This window comes from Pseudorasbora parva, chromosome 22 (assembly GCF_024679245.1).
Source record: "Pseudorasbora parva isolate DD20220531a chromosome 22, ASM2467924v1, whole genome shotgun sequence".
Classification (NCBI taxonomy): Eukaryota; Metazoa; Chordata; class Actinopteri; order Cypriniformes; family Gobionidae; genus Pseudorasbora; species Pseudorasbora parva.
Window position 1 is genome coordinate 37,922,549 of NC_090193.1, and position 13,437 is coordinate 37,935,985.

The 13,437-nt window shown below is 39.8% G+C and overlaps 1 protein-coding gene across 6 annotated transcripts in view; it reads right to left on the reverse strand.

The window, feature by feature from the left end:
* The window catches only part of slmapa (sarcolemma associated protein a), an 88,563-nt gene that overhangs the window by 2,953 nt on the left and 72,173 nt on the right, over positions 1–13,437 (reverse strand). For 4 of the 6 annotated variants that reach the window (XM_067432348.1, XM_067432346.1, XM_067432344.1 and 1 more), the window contains 6 exons: positions 9,404–9,523; positions 9,227–9,301; positions 8,117–8,422; positions 6,760–6,877; positions 5,514–5,685; positions 5,146–5,280 (listed from right to left, as the gene is read on the reverse strand). In XM_067432348.1, the coding sequence (XP_067288449.1) occupies positions 5,146–5,280; positions 5,514–5,685; positions 6,760–6,877; positions 8,117–8,422; positions 9,227–9,301; positions 9,404–9,523 (926 nt within the window). Of the gene's footprint in view, positions 1–3,229; positions 3,318–5,145; positions 5,281–5,513; positions 5,686–6,759; positions 6,878–8,116; positions 8,423–9,226; positions 9,302–9,403; positions 9,524–13,437 lie in introns of all 6 variants that reach the window. The other 2 variants (XM_067432347.1, XM_067432345.1) reach the window with 1 other exon arrangement.

Below are 13,437 nucleotides of genomic sequence, written 5' to 3' on the forward strand. Positions count from 1 at the left end.
CCCTTCTGGGTCTGTTGTCAATCCGCGCTCGCGACTCCGCAGTGACGCTGCTGGCGTGTTATCTAGTGCGCCCGAGCTTCAGTTATAGTCTGAGGGAAACGCACGCTGTAAACAAAACAACCTTCGCAAACATGTCTAAGGATTTAGCATTTTTTTGCTTAGCCATATTTATTTGAACCCGAACACACGGGCGCACCAGATAACATGTCAGCAGAGTCACTGCAGAGTCACGAACGCGGACTGAAAACAGACCAGAAGACGATGCTGAATAAAGTCGTAGTTTTGTTATTTTTGGACCAAACAGCATTTCACTGCTTCAAGAGATTCTAATTAACTCACTGATGTAACATATGGACTACTTTGATGATTATGGTTATTCCCTTTCTGGACATGGATGGTATATTGTCCTTGTCCAGAAAGGTAATAAATACATCATCAAAGTACTTACATTTTCAATGGTGGGACAGAAAGCTCTTGGACTAAATATAAAATATCTTAAACCGTGTTCCGAAGATGAACGGAGGTCTTACGGGTGTGGAACGACATTAATGACACAATTTTCATTTTTGGGTGAACTAACCCTAAGGGTTAGTTTAGCCAGAATTGAAAAATGTTGTTTGACAACCTTAAGACCTTCATTTATCTTCAGAACACAAATGAAGATATTTCTGATGAAGTAAGAGAGCTCTCTGACCCCTCCATAGACACAACGACAGATTTCAAGGCCCAGAAAGGCAGGAAAGACATTGTTAAAATAGACAATGTGACTCGTCCAAAGATAACAACTTTGACGTAGTAAACAGTGCAATGCTTTGAGTTCTAAGTCAGAACACTGGCCTACCATTGGCTGACGCTGTTAATGCGTGTGATTGGTGATGCAAGAGCTAGCCAATGGTGAGCCGCCGCTCTGCTGTAGAACTCGGAAACGCTGCGCTCTTTACTATGTGAATAACGTAGGAGAATGACACGGATGAGAAGAAATGGTTGAATATCATTATTTTAGTTTTTTTTTTATTGCACAAAAAGTATTCTCGTTGCTTCATAACATTTAGGTTGAACCACGGGAGTCTCATGGACTATTTTAACTGTCTTTCCTACCTTTCTGGGCCTTAAAAGTGGTAATTATATTGCTGTCTATGAAGGGGTCAGAAAGCTCTCAGATTTCATCAAAAATATCTGCATTTGTGTTCAGAAGATGAACGAAGGTCTTCCGGGTTTGGAACAACATGAGGGTGAGGAATTAACAACAGAAATTTAAATTTTGGGTGAATAATTTTTTGCGTGTTTGCACCATTCGAAATGGGAAGGATTTTAGATATAGGAACACCTTTTGGAAGGACTAAATCGGCTCATGCTTCAGAGTCGGGTCTAACCCATTAAAACAGGAACTACCAGTAATGTAAGAATACATTGATTAGCCAAATGCATACCAAACACCAGGACCTACCATTTAAAAAATAACTGTAAACACAAAAGTATGTTATTTTCTCAGCCTTGATAATATGTAGCATTGCAAGATGTCGTAGAAGATTAAAAGGATCCAATATTGACATAATTTCGATCAAAATCAGGCTAAACCTTGACCTGAAACGAAGATCGTTTGGAGTTCATTTTGGAAGTTTGAAACGGCTTCTCAAAACAAACTTTCTGTAGAAGTTCGCTCAGGGTGCTAAACACCTCCGTACTACCATTGGTCCGTGGCGATTACATAATGGTAGGTGTGCGCTGAGGCTCGGACTTTTTTCACATGAAATACATATCTAGTTAATTTGGCTTGTTCACTCGGTCAAGGTTTAAGTTAGACATCCTGCGAAAAATGAAGTTTTACTTCTGTTAAAATGAGACACTGACACGGGTTTTCATGTTTAATACAGTAAAGCTGCTTGATTTTAAGCTATCTATTGTATAAAGTGAAATATAAACGTGACTACTGGAGTGCCATAGAGTTTGTGTAAAACTGATTGGTAAAGTCCTTGCATCACTGCAGATGCCATTAGAGGTTCCGGTTCCAGAAACCGAGACTGCCATTTAAAGGGATAGTTCACTTTAAAATGAAAAATCTGTCATCCTTTACTCACCCTCAAGTTGTTTCAAACCTGTATGAATTTCTTTCTTCAGCTGAACACAAGGGAAGATATTTTGAAGAATGTTAGTAACCAAACAGTTACCTCGAACCATTGACTTCCATAGTATTTTTTTTTCTACTCTGGAAGTCAATGATAACTGATTGGTTACTAACATTTTTCAAAATATCTTCCCTTGTGTTCAGCTGAAGATAGATATGCATACAGGTTTGAAACAACTTGAGGGTGAGTAAAGGATGACAGAATGTTCATTTTAAAGTAAACTATCCCTTTAAGCCTGAAAAATACATTTTTTTAACGCTAGGAAACAACATTTATAGGACGGTTCATGTTAGATTTTCACGTCAGAGTTCAGAGATCCTACTGGCGGTGCAAATGCAACCAGGAAAATGGCCCTATAGAAAAACAATTTAGTTCTGGGGTGAAAACCACTTATATGGTAACCAAAGGCATTAGATGCCACTGATAGCAAAACTTTCTGGATATGCAAATGTATGAATAAGCTACATCAAAAAGGGATTAATGACATACATTTCTGTATGGTGCAAAATTATATCGTATAACATTATATATCAGTCATATGGACTACTCTATAATGCTGCTTTTTTATTTTTAGTTTGTCAGCCGCTAAACACCATGCTTTCATTACATGAAAATGAGCAGCATAAACTTTCTTCAAAACCTAGTATTTTGTGTTCTTTGAATGACAGTAAGTCATACCGGTTTGAAACAACTTGAGGGTGAATATATGACAATGTTAATGTTTGGATGAAATATGCCTTTAATTTCATAAAGATAAAGAAGAAAAGCAAAAGAAGATGATATGATGACCAAAATGCCCCCAAAAAAGAGAAAAAAAGAGAAAAGAATCCAAAATCCCCAAATGCAGATTCATTTGACCATTATAGCAACCCAAGCATGACAGACAGTTGATGTGATTGGTTAGTAGTAGGTGATTCTGGGTGGACGAGGAATCGGTTAGGAGTTCCCCACATGTTGCCAAGCACCAAAAAGGGATTTTGGGGCGAAGCGGGTGCAGAAATGACGAATGTGAGTTTGCCATGCACAGGTCGTATATACATGATGATATATACAGTGGATATACAGGAGACACACACAAACAGACTCGACAGGAGCGTGTGTACCTTTCTACCACAACTGGCCGAAGCACCAATACAGCAAAGCCAGGAATAGACCGATGAAAATGGCTTGGACAGGCTGCAATATGGATGGCTAGAGGAGGGAAGGGATATTACAAATAAAACAAAAAATCAATCTTCAAACTATTCAACGGAAATCAGGCTGGGGGAGTTGTACAACTACAACAAACATACATACAAACAAACAAAAAAGGGTGCAGTGGGAGGAACTGTTGATAAATCAACACAAACAAAAGTATCAAACGCCCCAGAACCACAAACACATTTGAACATCTAGAAGCATGACGTCAGGAACGAAGACAGTGTTCAAGGCATTAATAAATCACATGAAGGGAAAAACTGGTTATTTGCATTCAACTAAATATATCTACAATCTGTTATATTTACAAATCAATGACATCAAGTGATTGCGACTCCATTCGGCAGTGTGCAAGGGATAGTACTAAGGGATATTAAGGTGATAATTACAGTTGTGTGTAGCAAATGGCACACCCAAAAATGAACGAATGGCCAAAAATCAGCAGTAAACTATAAAAATGTGTTTAAAAAAACAGTGGAAAATATTCTCCTCTTGGGTCATAATGATGAAACCCTGAAAGTGAAAGTCTTTGAGGGGTTAATATTATATAAATATTACAATATCTAACAAAATAAAATGGAGATAAACATCAATATCAATGAAACCAACTGGGAATTTCTGTTTGAATCTCAAACCATTTGAATGCACATGTGACCCGTGCTGGCAAAATGAGTCAGGAATGCCGAAGGGATCATTTCAAGCTATAGGCAAAACAAGTGAAAAATTTAGGTTATGAGGTTCACACAAAAAACAAGTTTGTTAGGCCCTCGTCTAGTGATAGCAATTAAACATCTCTAAAAGTATCTTTATTTGTACGGTTTCTGAGAGGTGAGAAAGTACCTTTGCTTTGTCCATGAATAATTCAGTTTTTCTCTGCCCGCTTCTCGGCGACTGCTGCCTCTCAGCACAAGTTTGGTATTGTTATAAAGCGCAGCATTCCAACTTTGTGAATATTCATAGCGAATTCTCAGCGGCATGAGTATGAACCAATGAAATGTGATTTTCAAGCTCCCGCGGACTGACAGATCCGATGCATGCGCACAAAGACGCCTCTCAGATAATGCGCAATCATGATATAGCCTATACAGAATTACAGTATTTCAAAATATCTGTCATGGGGAGTATTCACACAAAGATCATCTATTATGTCTTAAATGAACGTTTGGTAAACTGTCAGGGAAACACATCTGATGTGTAACATTATATTAGATACGTGTGGTACAGTAGGTCTTAACATATAGACTCCCCATTTCATATATATATATTTTTTTTTAATATATTTTTTCCTATAGATATGGGTTTTGAATTTGTGTGTCAAATTTGGTGTTATTACCAGGGATTTTAAGGTATGGTTGCTAGATGATTTTGTTTTGTAACCTTCAGAAAACATGAACTCATATTCTGACATCGACTTCAAACAGGTGTAGCTCAGTAATTTTTTGTCTGATTTCAACAAATCATATAACATTTGGAGGGTTTTTAATAGAGAACGTGAAAAATTCAGACTCATTTTGCCAGCACGGGTCACATATGACGCCCATAAATGCTCGCTTTAACTTGTTGCACCTGAAAATGTTGGTGTTAGCAAAGAATATTTGCTAACAACTCACAAAATCGTGGTGTATGTGTGTTCTGCTGTGTTATCCAGAGACGTGGAAAACAGCAAAGTAAGATCTGCACTGGTTGCTGACAACCGCATTAAATGGTGTAATGTATTGTAGACGACAGCTAATTAAATGAAGTATAGTATATGCTGAAATGCAGTAAGTTCAAGGTTTATCTTGTTGCACTGCAAATGAAACGTGCTGGTTGCGAGACTCACACTGCTGCCCTTCTCTTGCAGGAGTTTGAGGTTGACCTTGCACTGCTCCAGCTCATCGTTGATGGAGCATTTCTCTTGCTCCGTCTGCTCATATCGCTGCCGGAGATCTGACAGCAGATTCTGAGTGTCGTCGTACTAGAGAGAGAGAGAATAACATGCAAACATTCAGAAAAACAATGTTTATGGTCATTACTGTGCAAAACCTTTTCTTTAGTTGATTGGCTTTCCTGTAGCTAGCAACGCCAAGGTCATGGGTTCGATTCCCAGGGAAAGCAAGAACTAACAATAATGTAAAAAATGTGTACCTTGAATGCAATGTAAGTCGCTTTGGATAAAAGTGTCTGGCAAATGCATAGATGTAAATGTACCTCCTTCTGCAGGTCTCTGGTGCGACTCTCTGCTTTGGCCAGTTGGACCTTCAGTTTGCTAGCGTCCTGTTGGTGCTGGTCTTGTATTGAACCCAGTTTATTCGCCAGGTCACCCTGGGATTTCTCCAGAGCGTTTAGGCTACTGCTCAACGTTGCACTCCGCTCTCTGGAGCTGCGATACAAAGAAATTCAAAGAAATACTATACTGTTTACACTCTGTCGAATAAATTCATGTCATGGAAAAGAATGCTGTATTGATGTGAAGCTTTAGGACAGATGAGCTCATAGCGGTGACTTATTAAATAATAACGTAAGCACAATAAATATGGGGAGACTTAAGTACAGTACTTCAGCCTTACAACGGTAACCTGTCGAGATGCAGTTGTTGTGTAATATGGCGAGTGATTCAAACATTCTCCATTTAGGAGAGCAGGTGTGGCAATTTACTAAAACATTTGAAATTCTGGTGACTCCCTTTTGTTGTGTGAAATGATCTAAGGGTGTACTCACACTAGGCACGGTTGCCATGAACTGGGCCCGAGTACGAATGTCCCCCCTCCCCACTCCCCCGCTGGCCTGCACTCACATAGGGTTTCAGCATTCGTGCCGGAGCACGCTTACGTCATTATGGTGCGACGGTTTCGGGTTTCAGCATTCGTGTCGGAGCACGCTTACGTCATTATGGTGCGACGGTTTCGGGTTTCAGCATTCGTGTCGGAGCACGCTTACGTCATTATGGTGCGACGGTTTCGGGATAAACAGAAAGAGCGGCGCTCTCTGAACACAATGGAGTCCATCGCTCTGTTTTCTTTGTGGATAATTTTGTGTCGTTTGGTCCACAGCCCTCTCACAGCCTGTTGTTAAACAGATGTGTCGCCTTAGTGGCGCGAAAATGTTCACGTAATCGTGCTGCTCGTATTATGAGGTTTGCAAGGTACCAGCTGAAGTGCAGCGAGGACTTTGCAGCTTTGATTACGGACTCCAGCACGGTTAGCGCTCACACTGCATGCGAACCGCACTCGAGTCCAACTGAATCGCGCTCTGGCCCACCTCTTCCAAGCGGGCCAGGGCCGGCTAATCGAGCCGCGCCCGGGCACGGTTCGGAGCACTCACACTAGTCAAACGAACCGCGCTTTGGTAGTCAAACGCACTCGGGCAAGGTTCAAACTGGCTACTGTGAGTACACCCTAAAAGACAGTCAAAGTGGCCCTGTTGTGAATGGGCTGATTGTGTTCATGTGACCCACCTGTCAAGCTCTTCCTCTAGTCTGTGAAGCTTCTGCATTAATGTTGTCTTCTCAGCCCGAAGACTGTCACATTCATTCTGCAGACCAGAGCATTCGGCCTGAAGCTTCTCCAATTCACCTGATAGAAACAGAGAGGGAAAATGTAACACCTCCATTCACAAACAAGAAAATCTCTTACTAATTAGAGAAATCCAAAATTTCTGCCACTATAAAATCCAAAACAGGCTAATTTAATAATTACATATTCTGACTTTCAGCCCAGTGTGACATTTTGGTTTCATGGAGTTTTTATTTTGGTATATCACAACTATTAATTTCATCCTGTAATGTGTTATTTTACTGGATGAGATTTTAGCCTAACATGGATTTAAAAGATCTCAGAGGCATTGTCAAAACTCTTTCATATAATTTTTTTTCTGTGAAAAACAGAACAAGGATCTAATAAATAATAAATAAACCCAGCAGGATGGACGATAATAAAACAGTTTCCGTAACTCTGGATGAGGTCCTGGAGAGAAAGACCCCAGTAAGGCGGCCAAATTAAAACCGCATGTGCGTTCTCAATATGTGTAGAATTCTTGTGTAATGAAATTAATGTTCCAGAACTTAATGACTAGAATAAAATAAAAGTAGGCCGCACAGCAAATAAACATTTAAAATGACATTGATTTGATAGTATAACCATAAAACATACATATTACACTTCGGCTGTGCAAAGTAGCACTTAATGTTTGTGCTGAGCAAGATTTCTGAAATATTACAATCTACGTGAAAATATTATGCAATATATTCCTGTGATCAAAGCTGAATTTTCAGCATCATTACTCCAGTCTTCAGTGTCACATGATCCTTCAGAAATCATTCTAATGTGATGATTTGATGCTTAAAGGGCTTGTTCACCGAAAAATGTTCACCCTAATGTCGTTCCACACCCGTAAGACCTTTACGGTGAGGGTTAACATTAGGGTGAGTCATTTTTGGGTGAACTATCCCTTTAATATTTTGTGAAAACAGCGATGGATTTTTTCCCACCAGGATTTTCTTGATGGCTTAAGAACATAAGATCATTAAAATAGGAAACTTTAACTACAGGAAACTCAAACTATGCAAATGAGAGGAAACAAACATTTCCAAACAGGAATCAAAGGCGCTAAACGAGAGCGATCAAAGAACACCAGATCAGTGATGATCTCAGCCATTGTTCCTCTGAAGTAAGCTTGATTTACGGCATCCAGAGAGACACAGTAAACATTACATGTCAAACAGCACATCAGGGACACGGCAGGTTCACCACAGGAGCTGTAATGATGACATGCTAAGTTGGTTTGATTGCTGACCAAAAGTGGTGTGTCAGTACCTTGGAGTTGGCTAGCTCTTTCCTGGTGCTGGCTTTGAAGCTGGAAGCTGGCCTGTAGGTTGCTGATCTCCACTTCATACTTTGCTGCTGTCTGTCTCCATTTATCTAGTTCGGCGGTGACGACACTTAGGTCTCCCTGCAGGGCGGCGATATCCCGTTCCCGCTCGGCAGTGGCAGCCTCCATGGCATGCCGGAGCACCAGGATCTCCTCCTGGGCGCTGTAGAGCTCCTCTCGGGTGGTGGAGATAGTGTTTTCCCTCTGCTCTCGTAAAGCCTCCATGTCTGACTGGAGCTTCGCTAGTTGAGCTGAAGAGGGAGATGAGTTACAGTCATTTTTACAGGTGCCGTTAGGTCTAAAACTAGTAGTGATGTGTTGGAATTTTTAGCAACGAAAATATTTTTGGTTCCGTCTGAAACCATTTTGATAAACAGATATACTGAGAGCAAAACTTCACTAAACACGTATTTATAGCATGTCTCCCAACCAATAATCACAGTAAGCATTGTGCTTTGTTACTTTTGATATGCATAGTCAATTTTATAATAAAATTCAATAAATGTTGCACTTTAGCACTCTTGAATGTGGTGTGAACTATCGGTGTGGTTTAAGTGCCACGTGAACCGATCATCTCTTCCTCTTTACTACTAGTTATAGCACGAAATAAACATGAATGAACACCAGAAGGTATGTTAAAAAAGATACGGTACAACTAAAATGTATCATGTCTCATGTAATCAGTGTTTCAACCATGGAAAGACGCATATAAAACAAGTCACGTAATGTTACATTTACAGAGCCTTTCAATGACCATAGCTTATCATTAGCTAAATGTTTAGCTCAAATATATGCAAAAACATCCTTTTTATATTTGCACTTATCATTTTTTTTTAATTATAGTAAATAACAATTATAATTAAAAAGTTTATATAAAACCGTAATGCCTTGTGTGCAATCTAAATATTTAAATACAGCTTTTTATTCGAGGTTTGATTAAATACATTTAACTAATTGATTATAACAAAAAAACTAGTGGTCAACCCATACAGATTATTATTTTTGAACTCTGAACTCTCCACTTTATGAGATGTGTAAGTGTTTGAAGGACTCACTCTGTAAGAAGCGGATCTGTTTAGCAGATTCTTCAGTCTGCTGTCGATTGGTCTTCCTCTCCTCCTCCAGCAGGGCTGATGAGAAAAAGACATACAGTGATTCACGCTAAACCCAGTGAAATAATGACCCCCGATTAATAATGCTGAATCACTATTAAATGCGCACTCCTGGCGTACCTTGAAGCTCAAGGCATTTCTGTTTGCCGGTGTTGGCGAGCTCCTGGGCCTCCTGCAGCTCTCTGTGGAGGTGTGGAATGACCTGCTCAGTGTCTCCAGCTTCCAGGTTCCTGTCCATTTCTACAAACACACACAGAGCCGATGGAACAGTGAGGGAGCGTGAAGAAATTAACATGGCTGACATGAGGTAAAAAGACAATAAGGCTTGTTCACACTGAAGCCTTTTTATTTTCACGTAGCTGGCGCATTTTTCAAATTGTTTTTAATGGGAGCGCCACGTTTTTAAAACGGCATGAGTGTGACGAGGCGATTTCACGCTCAAGCGGAGAGTTGAAGAATGTTTAACTTTGGGGAAAACGCAGCGCTCAACACTGTCACTTTTTACCCAGCCATCCAATGACAGTGAAGGAGAGGCGGGACAAATGCAACACGACCAACCACCACATTTAAATTTTTATATTGTTTTACATTTTGTACCATTTTACAATGGGGGTTGGAATAGTTTTTGTCCCATTCATTTAAGATTTATTTTCACAGCTGTAAAATTGTGTATTATAAAAAAAGTGCTATACACATTATGCATGTCATAAGTACCGGTACTTCGGTACCACGTCGGCACTGTAATTTAAAAAATTTGACGATACCAGCATTTCTGTAGTACCGGTAGTATAGAGTATATTCGGTAAACACAGAAAAATAGGGTGTCAAAATTGCCCCTTTAGGGGTACAACAGCTTGTTGCTGGGGCAGTACCCTTAAAAGGAAAACTTTGTACCATTTTTACCACAAAAAGGTTCATAGTAGTACCTTAAGGCAGTGGTTCCCAAACCTGTCCTGGAGGACCCCCAACACTGCACATTTTGTATGTCTCCCTAATCAGACACACCCACTTCAGGTCTTGCTATCTCTACTAATGAGCTGATGAGTTGGATCAGGTGTGTCTGATGAGGGAAACATGCAAAATGTCCAGTGCTGGGGGTCCTCCAGGACAGGTTTGGGAACCACTGCCTTAAGGCGGGCGTACACGGTGCGTTTTTTGCTGTCGTACGAACTCGCAGACGATTTTTTTTTCTCGGGAGAAATCGCGTGGACATCGTGGATGCTCGTATGGTCGCGGCTCGCACCGTGTAAGAGGAAATACGAGACGAGCCGAGCACGTTAAGAGCACCTCCCGACCTTACGATCATTTTTAAACATGTTTAAAAAGTTCGGGGAGTCGGCCCGATTTTTACCAGCATATGGCTGTCCCCTATTGCCAAATCATGCACAAGCACGTCACATACGCTCAATCTATATGACTATTATTAGCTCAGTGGCTGCCACATACTGCGTTCACACACACACACACACACACACTTTCTCTCTCTCACGTGCACTCTTCTCTCTCCCTCTGGTTGTTTCGGTTAAAAAGAATGGCTTTTCTCTGCTTTTCAACAAATCATTTTCACACCTTTTTTCTTTATTTTTTGTATCTGAAGCTATAGCAGCAACATTGAAAGCTCCGGTGTCTGTGTAACATGAAAACTCGTGTGATCGCGGCCGGCTCGAGGTGCAAACAGTCGTGCCTTGTACCAGCTGATTTGATGCGATGATCAAATTAAATGACTCGTAGCGTCTGCAATATCTCACGACCTTCCGAGTGTCCGAATTTGCACAGTGTACGCCCGCCTTTAAGGTACGCATTTGTACTCAAAGGTACTAATATGCACTTTTTAGGAGTAAAAAAGGTACAAAGTTGTCCTTTTAAGGGTACTGCCCCAGCGACAAGCTGTTGTACCCCTAAAGGTGCAATTTTGACACCCTATTTTTCTGTGTGTACCCACTGCTTTAGGTATGTATGTGAATATTAAAAATACTCTTTAAATATTAATCCTCCATGTGATGCATCTCAGTGTGAATGAATGGTGCAGACGCATGGTTTCTTTGGGGCTCGCACGAGCAACAATCATTGCCTTTTTAGCCTCTGCCGTGTCAGAGGACATAAACGCATAAACCGCTGGGAGAGTCTTCATGAGCATTTTACCATTTCACTTGAGAAAACTGTCAAATCATGAACACAGACACTCAAAGGTCTTCACAGCAACCAGTCAAAATAAAAGTTATATTAGAAATATATTAGGCTAGTGCTAATAATTATTATTATTAGGTGTGCTTAGAGGTTTGCTTATTTTTTACTTGATCTTTTTTATAAACAATGTTTACTTTTAAAAATGTCGCCTTTAAATGTTTATATGTATTATTTATCATCATAAATTAAATAAAAAATGTAATTGAATATTTTTAAATAGTTAAAATACAAAATTATTTTTTTTGCTGTGGTACCAAAAACCGTAACATTTTTATGGTATTGGTACCGACTACAGGAATTTTGGTATCGACACATCCCTAATACTTATAAACCCAAATTGAATAGGTACATTTGAATATGAAAAGTGTATTGCTATCTGTAGTTTTACCCACATCTCATCTTTAACAAACATTGTGTTGCTGCTACACTGGGTCTATGAGAGCTAGGGGACTTTTGAAAGGAAAATAAACTAATCTTTTCACCGCCTCAAACTGCAAATATATCAAAACATTTGTGTGCTAAAACACCTCTCATCAGCTTTCCTAAAATCCCAAAGCCGTGAGCATGAGACCAATCCATCACGACGGGTCAAAGCTCTGTCCAAACATAAGGAGCCACAAATGATTCTGTTCGGCCTCATGGGAAGAAACATCAAGCACAAAAACTTGATTACTGCAAGCCAGAATCAAGATGCTTGTTCAGAATCAATTCATTATGTGAAGCACAAAGCATTTCTGTGTTCTCAGTCCGTCAGTGAATGACTCGAGTGCACGGCTTGCATCAAACAGGACAACAGAACTCCTAAAAAGCGTCGACTTAAAGACAACTTAAAGCCTGATTACGTATCAGAGCACGCTCAGACAGCTCTAATGAAAGATCTCCAAATGGGCCACTGAGATGACCTGCACCAGGCCAAGCAAAAGAGACATTAGACACTTGTATGACTTCACACCGAGCAAACGTACATTTGCGCCCCTGCAGTCTCTCTGAGGAGCATCCAGTTGGTCTCTCATGTGGTCTTGTAACAACAGGCTTTTGGGAAACCTCCTCTGACCATAAACTGATGAATGTCCCCCTCTCTGAACACACTACAGATGTCGGTGAAGTCATGTGCTAATTTAAGGGCCGGTAATCCGTCATGATGTCAGACGAAGGGTGTTTACTGCGAGCGAGGGAGTTGCTTTCAGGCAAAATGATGTAACGAACTTGTCGTTTCTGAAGTTTTGCCATTCATTTAATGAGAGGGGGCATAAAAAGGTGTGTAATCTCATTCTGCTCCTCCTTCGATGATTTCATCAAGAGTGTCTCTAAAGAATTTTATGGCTGAGATTGAGTATCACAGCCATATAAGGTTACATATGTTCAGATAACTCTTCATTAAGGCAAATGAATAACTCGTGCCAGACGCCCAAGTGTAGATGCAATCTTGGAGAGCATTTTATAGCTATTCCACAGCGCCACCAAGAGGCACATTTTGATATACATAACAAAAGCTTGTTGGATTATTCAAAACAGAAAGCAACGTCTTATGATCCGTAAGATGCCGACTAAAGATATTTGCTTTAGAGACATATAGTATCTCTGTGTAGTGGGTGTCAATCAGGGGGCCGTGATTCACTAGTGGGCCATAAAATGCTTAAAATGATCATATAATATATGTACATATAATATAATATAGATATAATATATGAGAAAAGATGCATAAGCAAACACGGATAAAAGCGAAGATGAATACAGACATTTCTTAAACCATTACCTACATTTTTTTTATTTAAGAACCAGTGTTTTTGCGATCTTGGAAATTGGAAAAGTTAGATTTTTAGACATTTTTTGAAAATTAAGGTACATTTCTATAAAGAATATAACCATTTATTAAATGTTTTGAAATAAAACATTTTGTTTTGTAGAAATTGCTATTTGTTAGTTTAAAAAGTTTAAAAACCATATCCTTTAAGTAATTTAAACTC